We start from the raw sequence: 22,797 nt of genomic DNA on the forward strand, positions 1-22,797 counted from the left end.
TCACTGGATTGGGACTACATTGGTGGGAAACTGCCCTTTCCCACCTAAGAGTGTGGAATATCTTGCCATAAGAGGCTGACTTTAGGGACAAATATGGTTATATCTAGGGGTGAAAACATGAATAATAGTCAGGCTGAGGAAATTGCAGGACTGGAGAACATTTGTAAAAGGAGAATTTGCCATCAGTGCATTTGCAAGAGACCTTCTAAGAGAGGGATTACCTGCTCCCTCCCGCCCTGGATATATTTACCTACTTTCTTCATAACAGTGATTTTTAACTATTCGCTGCTTTTTCAACTGTCTGAATCCTTTTATCTTTATAGAGCGTATCTTCTCCCACCGTGAAGCTGACAAACACAGTCCTGATCTAATTTAATACCTACGTTAGAGTACGTTTTAGATAGCATATCACCAAGTCCATGAACAGCTATGCTAATGTATGAAGTAACTCAGCACTTCTCAAAACACATTGCTGTTGCCAACACCATAAAATCCCATTTACTTTTGCTTAAAAGTGTTTGATATTGAATTTGTTTTCCCCTGGACTGTAATTAACAACATTCTCAACTGCTTACAAGATTCAATTGACTGGCAATATTAATCACACAACACAGAGAAACTGGCTATTGTATTTGATTTTTTTTCCCTTATGTGTTCTTGGCATCTAATCACTGATTAAAACTAAGGAAATGGCTCTTTTCACCATGCTCCATGGACATTTATTTTCTTGGTTTGTTTGGTCTATAAAGATCCCCCCCTTCCCATCATGTTGGATCTTGCTTCTAAATTTCTATAGACATGGAATAAAACCAAGAAACAGTATTTCTTGTCAAGAGGAACAGTTTATTCCAGATAATTAAATCCAAGAATGTTCAAAGAAAACACAGCAAGGAGCATAAATTAGGTCCCATCAAGGGATGTAGGTCGTTCCTCATGAATGGATACTGACAAAACAATTTTATGGGAAGCTTTGAAAAGTCATTAATAGTTTTGAAACTTTTGGAAACTAGCACATTTTGTAGAAGAAAGCAACAAGGCTTAGTTTTTGTTTTTAAAATGTCCTTCAGACATTCACGAATGTTTCATCTTTATATTTGACTATATTTTGGGGCTTGCATCTAAGATTTCTGCACCGATACTCATGAAATCTAGGGTAGATTTTTTTTTTTCCCCTCACATTTGCCCAAATATCATTTGGAGAAACAAAGAAAACAGTGTAAATATCAAAACAAAATTAGTTTAGAAAAACAAAAATTATCTTTCCAATGACTATAGAACCTCTTTGTTACTCATAAATGTTACATAGAACTGCACTGTGTTAACAGCACCAGAATCAGACTCTAAACCCCCTGGAAGACAATGACGGTTTATTTTATTCACTGATTTTACCTTCTTCCTTGGAACTGGAGAATAATAAATAAATCAGGGAACAAAAATAATTTAGGAATTCCAACTTAAATTAACTTGCTCCCTGATTTATGTATTTATTAGGTTGAAATTCCTAAATCATTTTGCATAGCAGTTTGCTACTTGCATTTGAAAATTGACTAACAAAATTAAAACTTAGGAAATGGAAGAATAATAAAGATGATTAAAAGGATGGACTCCAAAAGCAGGTGGTTTGGGTTTGAGTCTTATGTCTGACAGTCCCTGGCTAGGTGACTAGTCTCATAGCCTTTCTTCATCTGTAAATTGAGGAAAAGAATTTTACCTTTGTATACCTTTTTTATACCTTTACAAAGGTATAAAAAATTATACCTTTGTAATTATATAATTACAGAGTGATTACAATGTTTGAAAAGTGACCAATATAGAGTAATTACTTTGTTAGAGATGTGGTGAATATTATTGTCATTAGTGTATGATTCTGGACTCTTTAGGTATAAAGACTCCTTCAATATACTGATGTCATAATGTTTCTAGAACCCACGTGACAACCTTAACACATTTAGACTGGTTTTAAATCTGCAAATAAAGGAAGAAAAAAATATATATATCTCTTGCAATTGTATATCTAGTTATGAGTTTGCCTATCTCCCTAGCCACCTTATTTATCACTATACCACCTACCCCCATCACAATTCCTTTCTAACACACCAAATCCACACACACACACACACACACACACACACACACACACACTTATGACTAAGTGATACTGGCACACATAGATACACACTTATATTATGATCCCATATCCTGAACTACTTGTAGTTTTCAGATTTCTCTGAGCTTTCTTGTCTCTACCTACATGTCTTTCAATTTGCTGGACCTTCTTCATGACACATCTCCATTTGCTGGTTTTCATGTTGCAGATCTCAGGCTCCGTACTCTGACCCCGATTATATCAGGATGATGCAGATTTAACACTTTGTATGTAGCTACATTATGTTCCTACCATGACTTTGTTTTTATAGGCTATAAATTACATGAGAAAAGAGACTGTGTCTCTGTATTTTCATCTTCTAGCAGCCTGTCTACCGTAGTACTGGCATGTAAAAAGCGTTATATGAACATCTGCCTAAAAACACCTTCTCCCCTCTCTCTCTCCCTCCCTTATCTCCTTACCTCCTTAGTTCCTTCCATTTTTTTTCCTTTCTTCCGCTCACAAATGGACTCAATACAACAATTAAGTGCAATAAAAAAATGAAACCAGGGGCGCCTGGGTGGCTCAGTGGGTTAAGCTGCTGCCTTCGGCTCAGGTCATGATCTCAGGGTCCTGGGATCGAGCCCCGCATCGGGCTCTCTGCTCAGCGGGGAGCCTGCTTCCTCCTCTCTCTCTGCCTGCCTCTCTGCCTGCTTGTGATCTCTCTCTGTCAAATAAATAAATAAAATCTTTAAAAAAAAAATGAAACCAAATACATGAAATATATTAGTGTTTACTAACATTAATCTTTTCTTCTATAATATTTAAAACCTACTTAAATCTGGGCCTTATTAAAGGAGCCCAGAGCCCCAATAAAAGTAGATATTACATGTTAAGCATTACCATTGAGCCATATTAAAAACGTGTTTGTTTTTGTGTACATTCAGAAGGAAGAAAAAGGAAGCAGAATTGTATGTTCTGTATCTCAGATGTGTGAAACTTTCTCTTGGAACTTAAAACACCTGTAATACAGTATTTCTTGCTTTACATCAGATTATTCTAAGTGGAATCTTGTTCACTTAAAATGTTCTGGTGATATGAGCTACAAGGTACAATTAGGTGAGAACATCTTGTGCATTTCCTTATGAGTTTCATTTCTGTACTCCTTACTTGAGCAATAACTTTTTGTGTTTTCTTTAAGGATGAGATAGCTGTAGTGCAAAATAGTAGGCAATGTAGGATTATTTGCAAATCTGAAGAATTGTGAAAAGTGTATGTGTTTATACAGACATGCATGCATACTTCTTGAGAATTATTCTCCTTTCAAGTTGATATTTGTCAAATCATAAAATAAATTAAATACATTCGTCCATTGAAAGTCACCTTGGTTCTTTCCACAGTTTGGCGACCGTGGCCATTGCTACTATGAACATTGGGGTAGAGATGGCCCTTCTTTTGCTACATCAGTATCTTTGGGGCAAATACCCAGTAGTGCAATTGCAGGGTCAGAGGGTAGCTCTATTTTTAATTTCTTAAGGAATCTCCACACTGTTTTCCAAAGTGTCTGCACCAACTTGCATTCTCACCAACAGTGTAAGAGGGTTCCCCTTTCTCCACATCCTCTCCAACACTTGTTGTTTACTGTCTTGTTGATTTTGACCATTCTAACTGGTGTAAGATGATATCTCAATGTGGTTTTGATTTGAATCTCCCTGATGGCTAATGATGATGAACATTTTTTTAGGTGTCTGTTAGCCATTGGTATGTCTTCTTTGGAGAAGTATCTGTTCATGTCTTCTGCCCATTTTTTAATGTGGTTATCTGTTTTGTGTGTGTTGAGTTTGAGGGGTTCTTTATAGATCTTGGATATCAGCCCTTCTTCTGTAGTGTCATTTGTGAATATCTTCTCCCATTCCGTGGGTTGCCTCTTTGTTTTGTCGACTATTTCCTTTGCTGTGCAGGTTTTGATCTTGATGAAGTCCCAAAAGTTCATTTCCACTTTTGTTTCCTTTGCCTTTGGAGACACAAGTCAAGCAGAGAGAGTCAGTTATCATATGGTTTCACTTACTTGTGGAGCATAAGGAATAACATGGAGGACATGGGGAGATGGAGAGGAGAAGTGAGTTGGGGGAAATTGGAGAGGGAGACAAACCATGAGAGACTGTGGACTCTGAGAAACAAACTGAGGGTTTGGCGGTAGTGGGGTGGGAGGTTGGTTGAGCTTGGTGGTGGGTATTAAGGAGGGCATGTATTGCACGGAGCATTGGGTGTGATACATAAAAAATGAATTCTGGAATAATGAAAAGAAATAAAAAACAGAAACAAAAACAAGAGCAAATAAAAAATTAATTAAATACAGGGGATTATCATATTTTATTAGTTAAAGTGCATATATCATTTAGTGGCTTGTTTAATATATAATGAAGGAGGTGAATTTCAACCATACTTTTTGTTTTTTCTTTTGATTTTGATGGATATATTTTAATGCAATTTCCTGAATATCAACTCAATTCAGTACATACTCTTACATGTTAACTGTCAGATTTTATTTTAGTCTCTTTTGTGTGGACTTGATATAACTATGGTAATTTGGTCCTTGTTGGTAGGGTGCTAAAAAGGTGTAAAATAGTAATCTACGTTATTAAAAATTATAAATTTAAAGTTTTTAATTTTTGGCTGCTGGTATCTGAAGTCACCCTTTTCTGACTTCCTAATTATATACTTTATCTATTAGAGTGCTAATGGGAAAAAGGTCTCACAGTGAGACATGAGTTTAATTAATTAGCAGACACCTCATAAAAGCAGCTTGAGCTGTTTTAAAAAATTGTTTATTCTGTAGATTTCTTATTGTGGAAGAGTCAATTAGCAGTCATGTAGATTATAATTTTTGTATTGGTTCCTATCATGTGTAATTTAAGAGTGATTTAAAGTTTCCTATTGTTGGGCGCCTGGGTGGCTCAGTGGGTTAGGCCGCTGCCTTTGGCTCAGGTCATGATCTCAGGGTCCTGGGATCGAGTCCCGCATCAGGCTCTCTGCTCAGCAGGGAGCCTGCTTCTCTCTCTCTCTGCCTGCCTCTCCGTCTACTTGTGCTCTCTCTCTGTCAAATAAATAAATAAAAAATCTTAAAAAATTTGTAAAGTTTCCTATTGTGCATAGTTTATTATAAATAAAGCTATAAAATGCACAAGTCTTTTTAAGATTACCTGTGTCATAAAATTTTACTGTGATTTATTTTAATGTAAGTTTTAATGTGCAAACTCATTTTCCCATGGTTACATTTGTTGATAGTTCTTACTTTTTGACAACTATAGTCTAAGGGAAGAGAGAATGAACTGATGTGTGTCCTAAATCACAAGCACATTAGAAAAAAAGCAGAGAGAGTTAATTATCATATGGTTTCAGTTATTTGTGGAGCATAAGGAATAACACTGAAGATATTAGGAGAAGGAAAGGAAAAGTGAATTGGGGGAAATAAGAGGGGGAGATGAAGCATGAGAGACTGTGGACTCTGAGAAACAAACAGGGTTTTGGAGGGGAGGGAGGTGGGGGGTTAGGTGAGCCTGGTGGAGGGTATTAAGGAGGGCACGTATTGCATAGAGCACTGGGTGTGATGCATAAACAATGAACCTTAGAACGTTGAAAAAATAAAATTAAAAAAGGAGCAAAATATTGTTACTGATTTTATCTCTGTCATAAGGAAAAATATTATTGTAATGTAATTTTTTACAACTACCAAATTAGCTAAAAATTTTCAGACATTTAGCATTGTGGTATTTTATTATTCATTAGATTCACACCATTTTATCAGAAAAAAACTGCAAACAGATGCATGAAGTTTAGGAAACGTGTCTAACTGCATCTCCCATATTACAGCAATCAATGTTGTGCAAGGTGTATAGCCCACGGATGGATGCTGGTCCACAAACTGTGTGCAGGAGGTACAGAAAGAGGGAGTAAGGATTGAAACAAATGCCCTAGCAATCTGAGAGGGAAAAAAAAAAATTATACTAACTTCAATAGTATTGAATTTATGCTCGTATTTTATGTGTCTGTTTTTATTTCATCTTTCAAGTAATTCCTCTTACTGTCTTTTACAAAAGACAGTAAGAGGAATTACTTGAAAGATTTGTTCCATAGCAGATTTGGAAAAATAAAACAGATTCTTTACCACAGATAGTTTTTGAAGCATTGCTATGTAGTACATTCATACAGAGTGAGGTTTACCGGATCCTGAAATTAAAGAATGAATGAGATTTGAAATTCCTTTTCTTGAAAATGTTGACACTAGAATAAGGAAGTGTCAAATGAGGAAAAGAGTTTCCAGACCCCACTGTGGTTTAACACCTCTCAGAGGGGCCCCCAGGGATCCCCATACCTGATATTTGGGCTGGGCTTAGAGACTCACTTCCAAGAAATAAAATAGTACAACAGTGATGGGCTGCCATTCCGAAGTTAGCCTTGAAATTGCCACCTTCTCTAGTAGACATCTTCTCTCGCTGAAGCTCTTGGTCCAAAAGTTAGGAAAGAAAGAAAACTTGGCAAAGAACTATGTGAAAGATCAAATGATCCTCCCTTGGTCAGACCTTTGGAAGAGAAGCAGCCCTGGTTGTCATCCTAAAGGCAGCCTTATGAGAGATTCGTGACCTTTGGAAACTGTTGCAAAAAACAGACACTAAAGGGGCACCTGGGTGGCTCAGTGGGTTGAAGCCTCTGCCTTCGGCTCAGGTCATGATCCCGGGGTCCTGGGATCGAGCCCCACATCGGGCTCTCTGCTTAGCGGGGAGCCTGCCTCCTCCTCTCTCTCTCTCTCTGCCTGCCTCTCTGCCTACTTGTGATCTCTGTCAAGTAAATAAATAAAAAAAATCTTAAAAAAAAACAAAAAACAAACAGACACTAAATGTTGGCATAATTTAGTACCCATAGACTGTTAATATGCCTCTCTTTGAAAAGAAGGGAGGAGGTAATCTCCTCTTTTACCAGTGGGCAGGGAGTCAGGTGGATTCCTGGGGACTGTTTTTTAGCCACCATTTTCCATATAATTTTTTACTACTGACTCTAACTCTCTGGTATATTGGGCTATTTTTTTTTTTTAAACTACTAGGTTGACTTTTTGGTGGTATTGTTACATCAGTGTTTTTTAAGACATCTGAAATCTAAAACTTAAATATCAGGACAAACCCCAAGACATGCATTACACTAAATTTTTACATTGAACAAAGCCAGTTTTTTTTTTTTTTTTTAAGATTTTATTTATTTGTCAGAGAGAGAGGGAGAGAGAGCAAGCACAGGCAGACAGAATGGCAGGCAGAGGCAGAGGGAGAAGCAGGCTCCTGCTGAGCAAGGAGCCCGATGCGGGACTCGATCCCAGGACGCTGGAATCATGACCTGAGCCGAAGGCAGCTGCTTAACCAACTGAGCCACCCAGGTGTCCCCAAAGCCAGTTTTTTTGAAAGTTTTCTGTCTCTGTAATCCTGAAAAGGAAAGAGAAGATAATACTCACAAAGCAAAGCTGGTAAAGTCAGAATAAATCGTACTTTAGGTCCAAGATTTTGCAAACCAGTGAGCTGTGAATGTAAACATTCTTATTATAGATAATAGCATCTATGCATTAGACTCTCCATGTATATATGATGAAATAAATGATAACAATAGCTAAAAACAAATTTAAAAAATGCCTTCAAAACAAAAATGAAAATTCGCAGTGAGCAAAACAGCTTCCAGTTTGTGTTTAAAAATAGATATTTAAAAAAATAGATATTTCAAGAAGGTATTCACAGATATTTTCAAAAAAGTATCCTTTATCCATGATAAAGGACCTAGATGAAGTAACTGGAGTTAATTTATAGATATTGTTTCTACTACTTAGTCTGAAGAGCTTATTTTTTCTGTGAAAGAGAAAAAAAAAGCTCAGAAGTATACTCTTGACTCAATAAAAATGAAGTAACTAACATATTTTGTTTCTTGGGTGCCTGAGTGGCTCGGTTGAGCAACTGCCTTCGGCTCAGGTCATGATCCCGGACTTCCAGGATCGAGTCCCACATCAGGCTCCCAATGTTCTGCTTCTCCCTCTGACCTTCTCCTCTCTCATGCTCTCTCTCACTCATTCTCCCTCAAATAAATAAATAAAATCTTTAAAAAATATATATATAACACATTCTAAAAGTAATAATTTGCTTTCATTTATGATTAACTTTATTTTGTACAATATTTAGCTTATATTTTGAATAGTACTACATTGTCATTGACTATATATGCTAAGGATTTATATCAGACTGATAATATGTGTTTAACATTTTTACATTATATAAATTTATTTTTATTTACATTTGGTATGGTGAACAATTCTCATATTTGTACTACATTCAATATTTAGGTAAGTAGTTTTTTAATCACAAATTATGAATACTTAGAAAGTGCTGTTATAGATACCAAAAGAATATGAAGTAAATAAGGAATGTTAATATTTTATACGTATATTATTAGCTACTATTTTACTATTAATATTTTACTATTTTGCTCCAGTAAGTACAATAACTATAGTTTCAGTTTACTAATCTGAGAAGTGTTCTAGAATTAGAAGCTCTTTTATAATACCTACAGGCATTTTTTTACTTTAATTTATTCCTTGGTTTCCACTTTATTTTTTTTTAAACTTGCTTGATTTTTCTTTATATTTTTTAATATTTTATTTATTTATTTGACAGAGAGAGAGAATCACAGTAGGCAGAGAGGCAGGCAGAGGGAAAAGAGGAAACAGGCTCCCCACTGAGCGGAAAGCTCTGACATTGGGCTCAATTCCAGGACCCTGAGACCATGATCTGAGCCAAAGGCAGAGGCTCAACCCACTGAGCCCCCCAGGTGCCCCTTGGTTTCCACTTTAATCGAGAATCATGATGTCATATAGAAAACACATTTGCAACCTGTTCCTAAAACATTTTTTTTAATATAACGTATCTAAAGATTTTGAGAATCATATTCTTACTTGCTTCCGAATTATATATCTTGATTTCTTGTGCTGAAAATATGGACCACTCACCTTTAGATTTTATCCAAAGCTAGATGATATATTTATGATCAGAAGGAGGAAATGAAATACTTGGAAAATTTATAAGTATTGAGATTTGAGGAATGAGTCACACAGATCCAGAACATTAAACACCATAAACACCTTTTCTTCCTTCAAAAAATTTTGTTTCCTTGCAGAAATAGGTATCCTATTAAATATTGTTTTCTCGTTTTTATTTTTATCTGTTTTTATTTATTTTTAAAGATTTTTTTTATTTATCTGACAGAGACAGAGATCACAAGTTGGCAGAACAGCAGGCAGAGTGAGAGGAAGAAACAGGCTTGCTGCTCAGCAGAGAACCTGATTTGGGGCTCGTTCCCAGGACCCTGAGATCATGACCTGAGCCGAAGGCAAAGGCTTAACCCACTGAGCCACCCAGGCGCCCCTGTTTTCTCATTTATTTTCTTTTTTTTTTTTAAGATTTTATTTATTTATTTGACAGACAGAGATCACAAGTAGGCAGAGAGGCAGGCAGAGAGAGAGGAGAAAGCAGGCTCCCTGCTGAGCAGAGAGCCAGATGCAGGGCTTGATCCCAGGACCCTGGGATCATGACCTGAGCTGAAGGCAGAGGCTTTAACCCACTGAGCCACCCAGGTGCCTCTGTTTTCTCATTTTAAAATAAATGTTCTTTTATGGGCGGCAGCACAGTATAGAATAGTAATACAGGGGTCTTTCTCAGCAGAAGACCAGCTTGGCAGGACTTCCCACTTCTTCCCCTCTGGTCTCAGTCATAACTACTCCTCTCTGCTGTGGGAAGCACCTGAGCAGGTGTAGACAATGTGTCAAAAGATGGTTGTGGCTGTGTTCCACTAACGCTTCAGTTATAAAACAGAGGTGGAGGGGCGCCTGGGTGGCTCAGTGGGTTAAAGCCTTTGCCTTTGGCTCGGGTCATATTCCCAGGGTCCTGGGATCGAGCCCCACGTCGGGCTCTCTGCTCACCAGGGAGCCTGCTTCCTCCTCTCTCTCCCTGCCTGCCTCTCTGCCTACTTGTGATCTCTGTCTGTAAAATGAATAAATAAAATCTTTAAAAAAAAAAAAAACAGAGGTGGAGCCTGGCCCATGTGCCTTAGTTGCTGATTTGTGGTATGGGGAAATGTTTAAGCATACAGGCTCTGGGCCCTACTTCCGGAGTTCAAATCCCACCTCTATTTTTATTTTTTATTTTTTTTTTTTTAAGATTTTATTTATTTATTTGACAGAGAGATCATAAGCAGGAGAGAGGCAGGCAGAGAGAGAAGAGGAAGCAGGCTCCCTGCTGAGCAGAGAGCCCGATGTGGGGCTCGATCCCAGGACTCTGAGATCATGACCTGAGCCAAAGGCAGCGGCTTAACCCACTGAGCCACCCAGGCGCCCCCCCACCTCTATTTTTAACCTGCTGTGTAAGCTTGAATAGATTACTAAGTCTCTCTGCTTCATTTTCCTCATTTGTAAAATAGGAGTGATGTTAGAAACACTTACCCCTTACAGATGCTCAGAATAAAGTGCTTTGAACAGCTCCTGGTACAGGGTAAGAGAGCAGTGACTTTAAGCCACTTGTTTTACTCAATTTTTTTACGTGTGTTAGTTAGTGTCCTTATACTTATAATGAAGAGTCCCAGTATTTAAAAGCCCTTATTTTTTACTTATTAGGACAAAGTATTTTTTTTTCATTTTCCCTGATATTAATGAATTACGAGTTTTGTGCATCAAGGAGGGAGTTTAACTTCAATTTGCAGAGATTTTCAGAGACAGTTGAGGAATTTGCTCGATGGCACTGCCCTTTCACACAATTCATTTTATTTATATGTTTAATCTGTGGTGAGTCAGGGAGCGTAAAGTGTTTTCTAAAAAATAAAGGACTCACCAAAGTGTTATAAATGAATTCTTTCAGGGTCCTACGACATCACTTAGAAAAATGAGTGGTACTTGGGTAATAAATGCGACATTTGGGGCCTGAAGCAGATAGTTTGTCCCAATAGATAATTCTTTTATATCTAGACAAAGCTTACTTACTCTATCTTATGATCTAATCATGTGTTAAGTGTTTCTGTACAGGTAGGTTTCCCCTTATTTGAAATATACTGGCTTAACTATTAGACAAGGCATTCTTCCTATCATATGGTGAAATGTGTGAATGAGTTTGTCATAATATATGGCATATTTCCAAAAAAAAAAAAAAAAGCAGATTTCCATTGCTATTTTTTAGCTTATAGAACTAGCAGTGCATCATGATTTGGCTTAGCTATTGAAACACAGTAAGCAATAAGAGTTCCTGCTAGGGAAATTCTGCAGTTTTGTATAAGAGGGTTTGGGCAACATAACCACAAAATACAGAAATCCTAGGAAATTTATCTTTCTCCTCCTTGGCACAGATTCACATGATTGTCATCATAGTGTCTTTACTTCTGTGGACATATAAAAAGGCTGACAAAGTTTTTGTCAATAAGTGGAGCGATCACTTATTATACTCCCCTCTCTTTGATTCTAGAGATTGGAATCAAAAAACAAAATTGTTGTCAAAAGGTTAAAAGTTAGGGATCTTCCTGTCTTTTGTATTTCCCCTAAATATCAACCTTTTGCTGATCTACTTGCTCCTTGGGAATAAATGGAATCCTTCAGCGTGGGACTTTTGGCCCAGGCTCTCCTCCCATGAAGAGGACTAGGGGCCAGAAACACTCTCCCTAATTCCAATGTGTTTGTGTCCTCTGAGCCTGAATTTCTCCAACTGCAGGCATTTCTTGCAGTTGTTTTCTAAATCCCAGGTTGGCTTATTTTTTATCTGAATTGAAGCTTGAGAACAACCAATATTCACACAAAGCTTTTGAGACAAAAGAAATTGTGCCTGAATGAACACTTATGTGAAAATACTTTTATCTCTTACTCTGGCAAAATTCCTAAGGTTTAATGAGGTGAAACAATTTTCAGAAAAAAAAAAAAAATCTAGTGATGTGAGAACAAAAAGAAAAATATCTAAAAATAGTTAATAGGCTAACTAATTTGCTTTTCTAAATTATGTCAGATCCCCACAATGGCCAGACATTGACATTGCTCTTATCCAAAAGAATCAGGTTCATGGTTTACATTATAATTTTTTAGATTGCTATGGCCCCAAACTAACCCAACATGAGTGTATTACTCTATTTTCCCCCAAGATTTATATTTCTTTTTTTTTTTTTTTAAGATTTTATTTATTTATTTGACAGAGAGAGATCACAAGCAGGCAGAGAGGCAGGCAGAGAGAGAGGAGGAAGCAGGCTCCCTGCTGAGCAGAGAGCCCAATGCGGGGCTCGATCCCAGGACCCTGAGATCATGACCTGAGATCACGAGCCGAAGGCAGCGGCTTAACCCACTGAGCCACCCAGGCGCCCCAAGATTTATATTTCTTATTTGTAAAGCAATCTTAGAATATGGTGTACTTCAAATAATATCAAAATGGTTACTTTTTAAATTAAGTTTTTAATTTTATTCTAGTATGCTTAACATACAATGCTATAATAGTGTCAATATAGTGTACAATATAGTGATTCAAGTCTATACATTTCTCAGTGCTTATCATGATATACACTCTAAATCCCTTTCACCTATTTCCCCCATCCACCTCCCCTCTGGTGACCATCAGTTTGTTCTCTGTGGTTAAGAATCTGTTTCTTGGTTTGTCTTTCTCTCTCCCTTTTTTTTGTCCCATTGGACATTATACTCTCTAGCTCCATCCATGTTGTTGCAAATGGCAAGATTTCATTCCTTTTTTTTTTTTTAAAGATTTTATTTATTTATTTGACAGAAAGAGATCACAAGTAGACAGAGAGGCAGGCAGAGAGAGAGAGGGAAGCAAGCTTCTTGCTGAGCAGAGAGCCTGATGCGGGACTCGATCCCAGGACCATGAGATCATGACCTGAGCCGAAGGCAGCGGCTTAACCCACTGAGCCACCCAGGCGCCCCTCATTCCTTTTTTTATAACTGATTAGTATTCCATTGTGTATATATACTACATCTTCTTTATCCATTCATCTATCAATGGACACTTGGGTTGCTTCCATTATTAGGCGTGGGTAATACTGCAATAAAATTGTGGGTAATACTACAACAAAATTGTAGGTAATACTGCAATAAAATAGAGGTGCATATATCTTTTCAAATTTGTGGTTTTATATTATTTGGGTGAATACCCAGTAGAGCAATTACTGGATTGTAGGGTAGTTCTATTTTCAAATCTTTCTCCAGTGGCTGCACCAGTTTGCATTCCCACCAACAGTACATGAGGGTGCCCTTTTCTTCACATCTTTGTCAACACTTGTTTTTTTTATGTTTTTGACTTTAGCCATTTGACAGGTGTGATGATTGTGTTATTCTGAAGGGAGTTATTTAAATATGCTTAAGACTATATTCTACCTCTGTCTACCTATGCATCATTTATCTATCTACTCCACTTAATTCCTGCTCATCTGTACAGATGCTGGGTATTTCAAACACTGTGTGTTGCATCACACATATTGCTTTCACATTGTTGAGCTTCAGTGCTAATGATGTGAGTCTCAGATCTATTCCTTCCCTTACTTCAGTTTGATATTTATATGGATGTAGGCACTGTGGCAGAGAAAACTTACCGTGTCTTCTTGGGGGATGTTACTGATAGCTCTGCTACTTCATAAGGGTCTACGGTGGTAGCAGAAAACTTGCCTTCTTGCATTAACTCAATCATAAATGGTAGTTTTTTTTTTTTTTTAAAGTTCACTACAGCTAATGTTTGATATTTTGGAGGGCATTCCTTTCAAAAATTGTTATGAGGAGTTCATAGTTCTTTTCTAAGCAACCAGAAAAACTAAAAACTTTGTTAGCAGTAATGAAAGGTTGTCTAATGGTGATGTTGCTCAGAGATACTAACAGAGATAAACCTGGTGCTTCCAATTAGCAAGTATGTTTCAGCAGCTCCTTTATGTCAAATATTGTGTGGATATTTACATTTTTTATAACTAATCCCCACAGCACCTTTGTCAGTGAGGTAGGCAATTTTTTCCCCCAACTTTAGTCACAGGATCTGAGGTTTACATCATTTTCCCCCTCTCTTTCTTTCTTCCTTTCTTTCTTCCTTCCTTCCTTCCTTCCTTCCTTCCTTCCTTTCTTTCTTTCTTTCTTTCTTTCTTTCTTTCTTTCTTTCTTTCTTTCTTTCTTAGATTTTATTTATTTGAGAGAGAGAGAGAGAGTGAGTGAGCAAACATGGGCAGCAGAGAGGGTCAGAGAGAGGGAGAAGCAGACTCCCCATAGAGCAGGAAGCCTGATGTGGAACTCATCCCAGAACCCTGAGATCATGATCTGAGCTGAAGGTAGATGGCTAACTGACTGAGCCACCCAGAAGCCCCAGTTTATATCATTTTCTAATGTAATACAGCTAATAAGTGGTAAAGTCAGACTTAAATTTAAGTCTCGTGTCTCTAAATATACCACTCATTCTCATTGTCTAGTTTAATTTAGTTTAGTTTAGTTTTGTGTTTTTTCTTGTTTCGATATGCTTCAAGGAGAACTTCAAACTCCTCTCCATGCTTTGAATGAGTACAAGTCATCATCCCCACACAGTTGAAATGTACTTAAAAAAAAAAAAAAACTTATTAAATGAGCGTATTATGACGTTCAGCCAATGTTTTGAGACTTGGAGTGGAGGAATTTAATTTGAAAGCTTAATTTTCCAAGGGTTCTATAGTTCTATATATTTTTTTAAGATTTTTATTTATTCATTTGAGAGAGAGAGAGGGCACAAGAAAGGCAGAGAGGCAGAAGAGAAAGCAGACTCTCTGCTGAGCAGAAGCTGGATGTGGGACTCGATTCCAGGAACCTGGGATCACGACCTGAGCCGAAGGCAGATGCCCAAATATCTGAACCACCCAGGAGCCCCTCATTCTATAATTTTTTTACAAAGATATATTTTTTTAAGATTTTATTTATTTATTTGACAGACAGAGATCACAAGCAGGCAGAGAGGAAGGCAGAGAGAGAGAGGGAAGCAGGCCCCCTGCTGAGCAGAGAGCCCGATGTGGGGCTCAATCCCAGGACCCTGGGATCATGACCTGAGCTGAAGGCAGAGGCTTTAACCCATTGAGCCACCCAGTCGCCCCTACAAAGATATTTTTAAAAGAGCCTAAGCAATCAGTATTTATTTAATGATCCAGTGGTGTTATCGTCCCTTCATCTGATCCTAGATAATTTATTGCATAACCTGTCAGTGTAGACTGCCACAAATGCCACTGTCTTAACATAACCCTATCCCAACCTAAATGCAAGATGGACAGAAATGATTTCTGAAGTTTTCCTTTGTTTTTTCTTCCTTTTCTTTCATCTGAAATTGCTTCTGAATTCTGAAAGAAATTGCTTTCTTTCATCTGAAATTTCATCTGAAATTGGGAATATAGAAGGTGGTGATGAGTGATTAGTCACAATAAAGAAGAGCTTTTGCAACAATTTAAAATTTTTGAATAAGTTAGTTAGGAAGTGTATTTATTTCCATAATTAAAAGATGCTACATTTTCCTTTTTGTCAAACGGGGGTTTTAGCAAAGAGGTTAGAAAGAAGGTTAAAAGAATCTCCACCTAGGGTGCCTGGGTGGCTCAGTGGGTTAAAGCCTCTGCCTTCGGCTCTGGTCATGATCCCAGGGTCCTGAGATCGAGCCCCGCATCGGGCTCTCTGCTCAGCCAGAGATCTGCTTCCCTTTCTCTCTCTCTGCCTGCTTGTGATCTCTGTCTATCAAGTAAATAAATGAATCTTAAAAAAAAAATTAAAAATTTAAAAGAATCTCCACCTAACCTTTTTAGATTCCTGGGTTCTTAGATTTCCAATGCATTGACTTTAGTGGGTTTAAGAGTATGGAGTTTAGAAATGTTTAGTCAAGGAGCCTCACCATGATATACCACTCTTTCTTATTATAGTGAAAATAGCTTATTAATTTCAACAGTTAAATGTGTTTTATTGACCATAAAATATGATATAGCTTATTAATTTGAACAGTTAAATCTGTTTTATCTACCATAAAATATATATGTGTAGTTTGTCTACAAGGCTTTTAAGGTGGTAAAACAGTAAACACAATTGAGTTGGTCAATGTGTTTGGCTTTTTAAAAAATCTTTTAAGTACACATTGCCCCACCTTAGTGTTGTATAGTCATGTTTATTAAATGTACATATAGTAAGTATATTGTAATTATTCTTTTCCATATTTAATATTTAAATTTTAGGCAAGTTTTTAATTAGGTGTGCATTTTTTTTCAAGCTTCCAATTGCATTTTGATGAACTCCTTAGATATTCAATTATCATGTGGCAGATTTGCATAAAGTCTATTTATACTATGTGGGCTAAAGCAGACTCACTTGGTATTTTTGCTGCTTTATTGATTTACTATTGAAATGTACTAGTGGAAAATGAAGTTGTATAACTGGAAACTGGTAAGATACTTTTGTAGCTTATTAGCTTAGGGTAATTATCTGCATGTTCTATTACATATTGAATTGCAATTGAAAGTATTGTTTTATAATATTTAGGTGAAGTGACAACCAAATATAATTAAATTGTTAAACATTGACTTGCAATGAAAATGAACACACTTACTGAAAAACATGTCTATAACATGTAAACGTGTTCCCTTTTGATAACTATTGTTTTTCTCTTGTTCCTTTTTTTATTTTTTATTTATTTATTTATTTATTTATTTATTTTATAATTTGCTGCTTGCCATTACAGGAAGTAGAGGTTTGTATTCAGCTTCTGTATTTCATATTTTATTCTAGATTTTATAAGAGTCTTTACAATTTAATTACTCATATACACTCAATTCACATTCTTTTCCTCCTCAGGATGATTATTTCCACACTTGGAGTCCAGGAAAAGCCTTCGACCAGGGTAAGAATCTAATTGTTTTAAAATAAAAAAACTTTACATATTTATAATCACTATATGTTCAGCATGATATTTATTGTTGGTTAGATTCTTAAAATACTAAGTAGAAGAGCATCTTAGGTAATGGAAAAGTTTGTACAATAATTTATTTCATTACAGAATAGTGTAGTCAGTAACAAGTGAATTAGATATCATGATTATGTCAGAAGGTCTTTTATTTTTAGATACGTAGCTTAGATTACTGATTTGGGCTTCTGAACTTTATCCTGCCCATTTTTGTTAGCTGATCCAAATCTCTTCATCCAGTTTTGTAATACACTCAAGTGCATTCAGTAGGACATAGATTCATTTGTGCAAAATTTCAAAACAAATGACTTTGCAGTCTGTGTTTCAGTTAATAAGAGCTTTCATTTAAAACAGCATAGCCTGATAATTCTACTCAGCTCAGGTCTTAGTAAGACCCAAAAGGAAAGTCCTATATAATACAAAGGTTTCACCTCCATACCCAGTTTGTACTTCTGGTTATGTACTTGAGAAGGAGAAGCAGGAAAGATGCATGGGTTGGGGCGCCTGGGTGGCTCAGTGGGTTAAAGCCGCTGCCTTCGGCTCAGGTCATGATCCCAGGGTCCTGGGATCGAGCCCCGAATTGGGCTCTCTGCTCAGCGGGGAGCCTGCTTCCCTTCCTTTCTCTCTGCCTGCCTCTCTGCCTACTTGTGATCTGTCTGTCAAATAAATAAATAAAAATCTTTAAAAAAAAAAAAAAGGAAAGATGCATGGGAAAGGAAGATGTGAAATGGAAGCTTCAAGTGCAATGCAATCATAATTATATAAGTAATTAAACAGATTTGTTTGCTAAATTCTACATCATTAGAATCAGATACTCATCCTTTTTAAGTCTGGTACAAAAGAAGTTTCTACTTTACATTAACGATAATAACCTTACAACAGATACTACTTCCTGAAATAGGACCATTTAAAAACAGAAATCATTTTTAAGAATTAGTTGTAATATGTTATTAAGAGAATCTTAGGGAATTTTGATATGTCCCCAAATCTTAGGGAATTTTGGTATGTCCCCAACATTGATATTTGCCTTCAGTCTGAAACAGTCATTCACATCCAATCCTTCTTTTACTTTTAATTTTTTCTGCTATACATCATGTGATTTCACTGTGATTACCCAGAGTGTTTATATGTGGAATCTGCATTTTTCAATTCTAAAAAAGTATTTTTTATTTCACTAATAATATAAGTCAAGCCAAATGTACTAAAAAACAGGCAATAAAAAACAATGACATACAGACTGAGATGTATTTGCAAACTTCCTTGGGAAATGAATTTTTATGATGGAATCATAAACCTTGAAAAAAACAGAATTATCTGTAAAATGGATGTTAACACTTAAATTTGCCATACTTAGTACACATCCAATTGCAATGAAGATGGTTTGGGTTTTGTGTGTGTGTGTGTCTGTGTGGGATAATTTGTTGAACTACAATTTATCTCCTGTTAAAAAAATGAAGAAAAAAAAAAGATTGCTATAAGGAAGTTTCCAAACCCTGGTAAAATTGACTTAGTTTAATTTTCAAAGAGGCTTTTAACCTACTAATTTGTCAAAAATATCATATTTATCAAAGAGAAGCTCATGACATAATAATAGCTAATAGTTAGAATGCCCTATATTCCCTCACTATTCTAAGTATTCAACATATGAGTTTACAATAACCTGTCAAGTAGATGACAGTAACCCTGTCAAGTAGATGAGGAAGGTGAAGCACTTAAGCTTAAATTCCGACTCAAGGTCATGTTCCTGTAAAGTGGCAGAGTCAGAATTTGGATCCAGGCAATCTGACCCCCGAGTGCCATTTCCTAAATACTATGTGACACTCTTGCTCATATAATAGCATTAAAACAAAATGATGTATTAGTGGTATTTTGAAGTTTCTGTTTTAAAAATAAATGTTTGTTTGAGTGAACGTTAGAGATAGAGCTAGTAGCTGTGCTTCTATATTTTAAATAATATTTTGTAGATTGTCAGACCCAAGGTTTTAGTTGATTGAACATACGCAGTTGATAAACATGTATGGGAAAGTTTAGTATCAAAGGAAAAAAAAGGAAAATGGAAAAAAAATAGATTGAGATGCATGTATTTGTTTTGTATTTGTTTTGGCTTTGAGTTATATTATCTAGCCCATTGGTAGACCATACTGAGGAGTGAGAAAAATTATCCTGTTCTCATCTAGCCTTGAATAACATAGACAATGTGCATCACTTGGATAGAAGAGACTTGAGATAAGCTGATTTCTAATGCTTCTTGGTTTTTTTATGATGAAAGAATCTTCTGTTAGGTACTATTTTCAAAATCTGATTACAGTAATCTATAACTAGCAGTATTTATAATTTTTAATATATTTTCATGCTATATGGACATCCATATCACATATTAGTATACATTGATTTTCTGCAGTTTCTTTTTGGGGGATGTTTGCATATTTCTTGAAAAGAATGAAGAAAAAGTTGCCTTAGTTTTACATTTTTTTAGCATTATGTTTTTTATGCTGATACTTATACCATTTTTACCACATACATTTTAAATTATATCTTGCTTTCTTTTCCACACAATGGTCCTCAAAATATGCAGAAATTAAAGGACTACTAATGAAAAAAGTAATGTTTCATGACAGAAATGGTGCAGTTTCTCATTGCCAGACCCTTTCTACATGTATGCATAAATGTGCACATGCATACATACATACATACATAAGCATATACATAATTTGCACATGCATAGACACACATATTTGCACATATAAGCTTTCTTCTAGTTAAAACTCACTGTTGAGATAAAGTTTATATAACTTGTGGTTTAACTGTGACAAATTTTTCATCTTGTGAGTTTCTTCTCATAAATCAAAATGTTTCTACATTGTTTTTGTTTTTTTGGTTTACCAGTAAAATAGTAAGAGTTTTGGGGAAATATAGTAGTTTCAAGTAAATTTCAGTAAAACCATTTTAATAAAAGAAAGCATACTGATGCCAAAAATAAATTTCTTTTTATTTCCCCACGTAGAATTTTCTGTGCCATTACGTCTGTTCATTAGTGTGGCTAATCATGAGTTGACACACAGGAATTGACAAAGAATATTAATGAGGAGATGCATCTTCTTGAATATGACATGAAAATTTAATGTTTACTATGACAAAGTTAAAGCGGAAATGCATGGATGAACCTGGTAGTGGTAGCATGATAAATATTTTAAACAATTTAATAAAGACTTTAAATAGATAGGCTGTAGCTTTAAAAAAAACACTTTTTTTTTTCTTTTCATTTCATTAACCTTGCCTTGTTTTTGGTTGTGGATTAATTTGTTTTATAATAGATAAGTTACTGAAATTTTTTAACAGGAATTCCTGTCAGTTGTTTAGAGAATCTACAGGTTCTAAAGTGCTATCTGTACAAGGAATACCTTTTATTCAAAAATTCTTTTTCTCCGTGATAGGATATTCAAGTCCCCTGAGATGAAATAGTTGGAAGCAAATATATTCTGTATATATTTTCCTAATTTTTTTATCCAATCCAGCTTGGAGTGGTTCCACTTGATATTCCCCATGGCAGTGAATTATAATCAATAGACTAATAGTAAAGCAGCTAAATTTAAATAGATGGAGAGATTTCAAGACAAATCAATTTCACTTTATTGATATGTTTCTCCTGCTGAGGTGGATTTCTGAGGTATGGAAAGAAGGGAGAGGATTGTGCCTGTGGCTTAGATCAGGATCCTTCAGCCATTTCACAGCTTAAATCTGAGGGGCTCTCTTCTTAAATCTGGACCGCAGCCTGAATTCTTCTGGCTCATTGGTGGCATGTAATTCAACAAAAGATCCTCGGAAAGTGGTGTGCAAGGAGACCATTGCTAAACTCAAACTGCTGAGTCTAGGCAGGAGAGAGACATGCGCTCATGTGCACATTTTATCGATAATATCGATATATCGGTAATATTTTATATTACCGACGCGCTCTCTCTCCATTCTTGCAAGGATAGGTGAGAAGTGAGAATAAAGACTGAGCTCTTTGAAAAGACAGTGGGATGCTAAGCGTTATACTTACACATTGTTTCCTCTTTTTTCAGGATCAGTTTGTAGAGCTTCATTTGATTCCCATAAATTTTATCACCCTTTGCAAAACATCTCACACATACCAACAGTCAGATCCTGACATGTCCCTTTGCAATCAGTCTCTGGCTACAAAGGAAAAGCTATTGAGATTTCCTCTGGAGCTTTTACTCCCTTCAATGAACAGAGCTGTTCATTGTATTATGGCTGTAATTATTTTTGAAACTGAGTAAGACTAGTGTTTGAGAAAACACACCCCCGAATTATCTTTCCCTTCATAAACTATACTACCATACTTTTAAAGACATATTACATGTGTATTGCAAAATGGAGGTAGTGGCTCTCTCCCAGATGACTTTAATTTTCACTGGTCTACATGAGGATTTTTTTTTTTTAATGTTCTAGGATGGTATTTATTGATAGTAGTCTGAAACAATAGATAGATCTGATCCATGCTTCACAATAGGGACATGGTAGTATCATAATGCTGCTTTGTGTCAGTACTTGGGGCCTTTTGGCATTTTTCTAGTGGAAAAATTGGTATTCTCAGAATTGAAATTCAGTGGGGACAATATGCAAAGATAATTATATGATCACAATATTTTCTAAAAATGCTTTCAATCATTTAAAATGTAAATTCTGAACTGCAATTTGATCTGAATCATTATTTGATCAACTCACAAGAATTGATTTAGTATTTTTGTATCGTTTTGGACAAATTACTTGTTAGGTATTCAAGTGCTAATAGCTGTGTCAATTTGCATCCTACATTAGTTATATCATTCATGGTGGCAGCCTTGGCTCATAGAAGCCTTCTAGAAAATCACACAAAAAAAGTAATATTCAACCTAGAAATGAACAGTGCCACTTCATTTGTTCTGTCAGGTTTAGGACATAACAACTACATAGGGCATATAACCGAGAAATGTATTTTCTCTTCTTACTCAATTTTGATTTTTTTGAGAATGGTATTTAACTTGTTTTACCCCCACAATCTAGGAAAACAAATATAGGAGTATTCCATAAAATGTAGGAATCAGGAATCTTACATTGCTCTATTCTGTCAGTGCTATTTTCTCCATTGAATAATAAATACTGCATAAAGGTTTGCATTTTAAATTTACAAGATAAAATCAAGATCAATAATGCTTCATTTGGCTCATATCACAGTAGCTTACATACATATGTAAGAAGGCAAATTATATTTATTTCTTTTCAATGACCTTATGTTACTAAATTGTGAATCAAATTTATAGAGCAAGAAATTGATTACATATACCTTAAAGGTGCTCAGATTTTAAGAAATAAGATTTTTATCTCATACTTTGTTAACATAGTAATAAGTATTGTGAAGACTGAAAAAAAAAACAGTAGCTATATAGGAAGTCATATATTTTTTTAAAGATTTTATTTATTTACTTGACAGATGGAGATCACAAGTAGCAGAGAGGCATGCGGGGTGGGGGGGGGAAGCAGGCTCCCCACCAAGCGGAGAGCCCGACATGGGGCTCGATCCCAGGACTCTGGGATCATGACCTGAGCCGAAGGCAGAGGCTTTAACCCACTGAGCCACCCAGCGCCCCAGGAAGTCATATTTTTAATAGGAAACTTCCGCTGGTTAAAAAGTTGATGTTCATTCCTGTCAACACATGAAATTTACTAAGCATTCTTATA

General features: G+C 36.0%; 1 protein-coding gene across 2 annotated transcripts in view; it reads left to right on the forward strand.

Annotated features, from left to right (window-relative positions):
• The window catches only part of SPOCK3 (SPARC (osteonectin), cwcv and kazal like domains proteoglycan 3), a 487,655-nt gene that overhangs the window by 147,162 nt on the left and 317,696 nt on the right, over positions 1-22,797 (forward strand). The window contains exons 3-4 of one of the 2 annotated variants that reach the window (XM_047717726.1): positions 16,855-16,863; positions 16,968-17,013. In XM_047717726.1, coding sequence (XP_047573682.1) covers positions 16,855-16,863; positions 16,968-17,013 — 55 coding nt within the window. The remainder of the gene's footprint in view (positions 1-16,854; positions 16,864-16,967; positions 17,014-22,797) is intronic. The other variant, XM_047717727.1, reaches the window with a different exon arrangement.

This window comes from Lutra lutra, chromosome 2 (assembly GCF_902655055.1).
Source record: "Lutra lutra chromosome 2, mLutLut1.2, whole genome shotgun sequence".
In the NCBI taxonomy this organism is placed as follows: domain Eukaryota; kingdom Metazoa; phylum Chordata; class Mammalia; order Carnivora; family Mustelidae; genus Lutra; species Lutra lutra.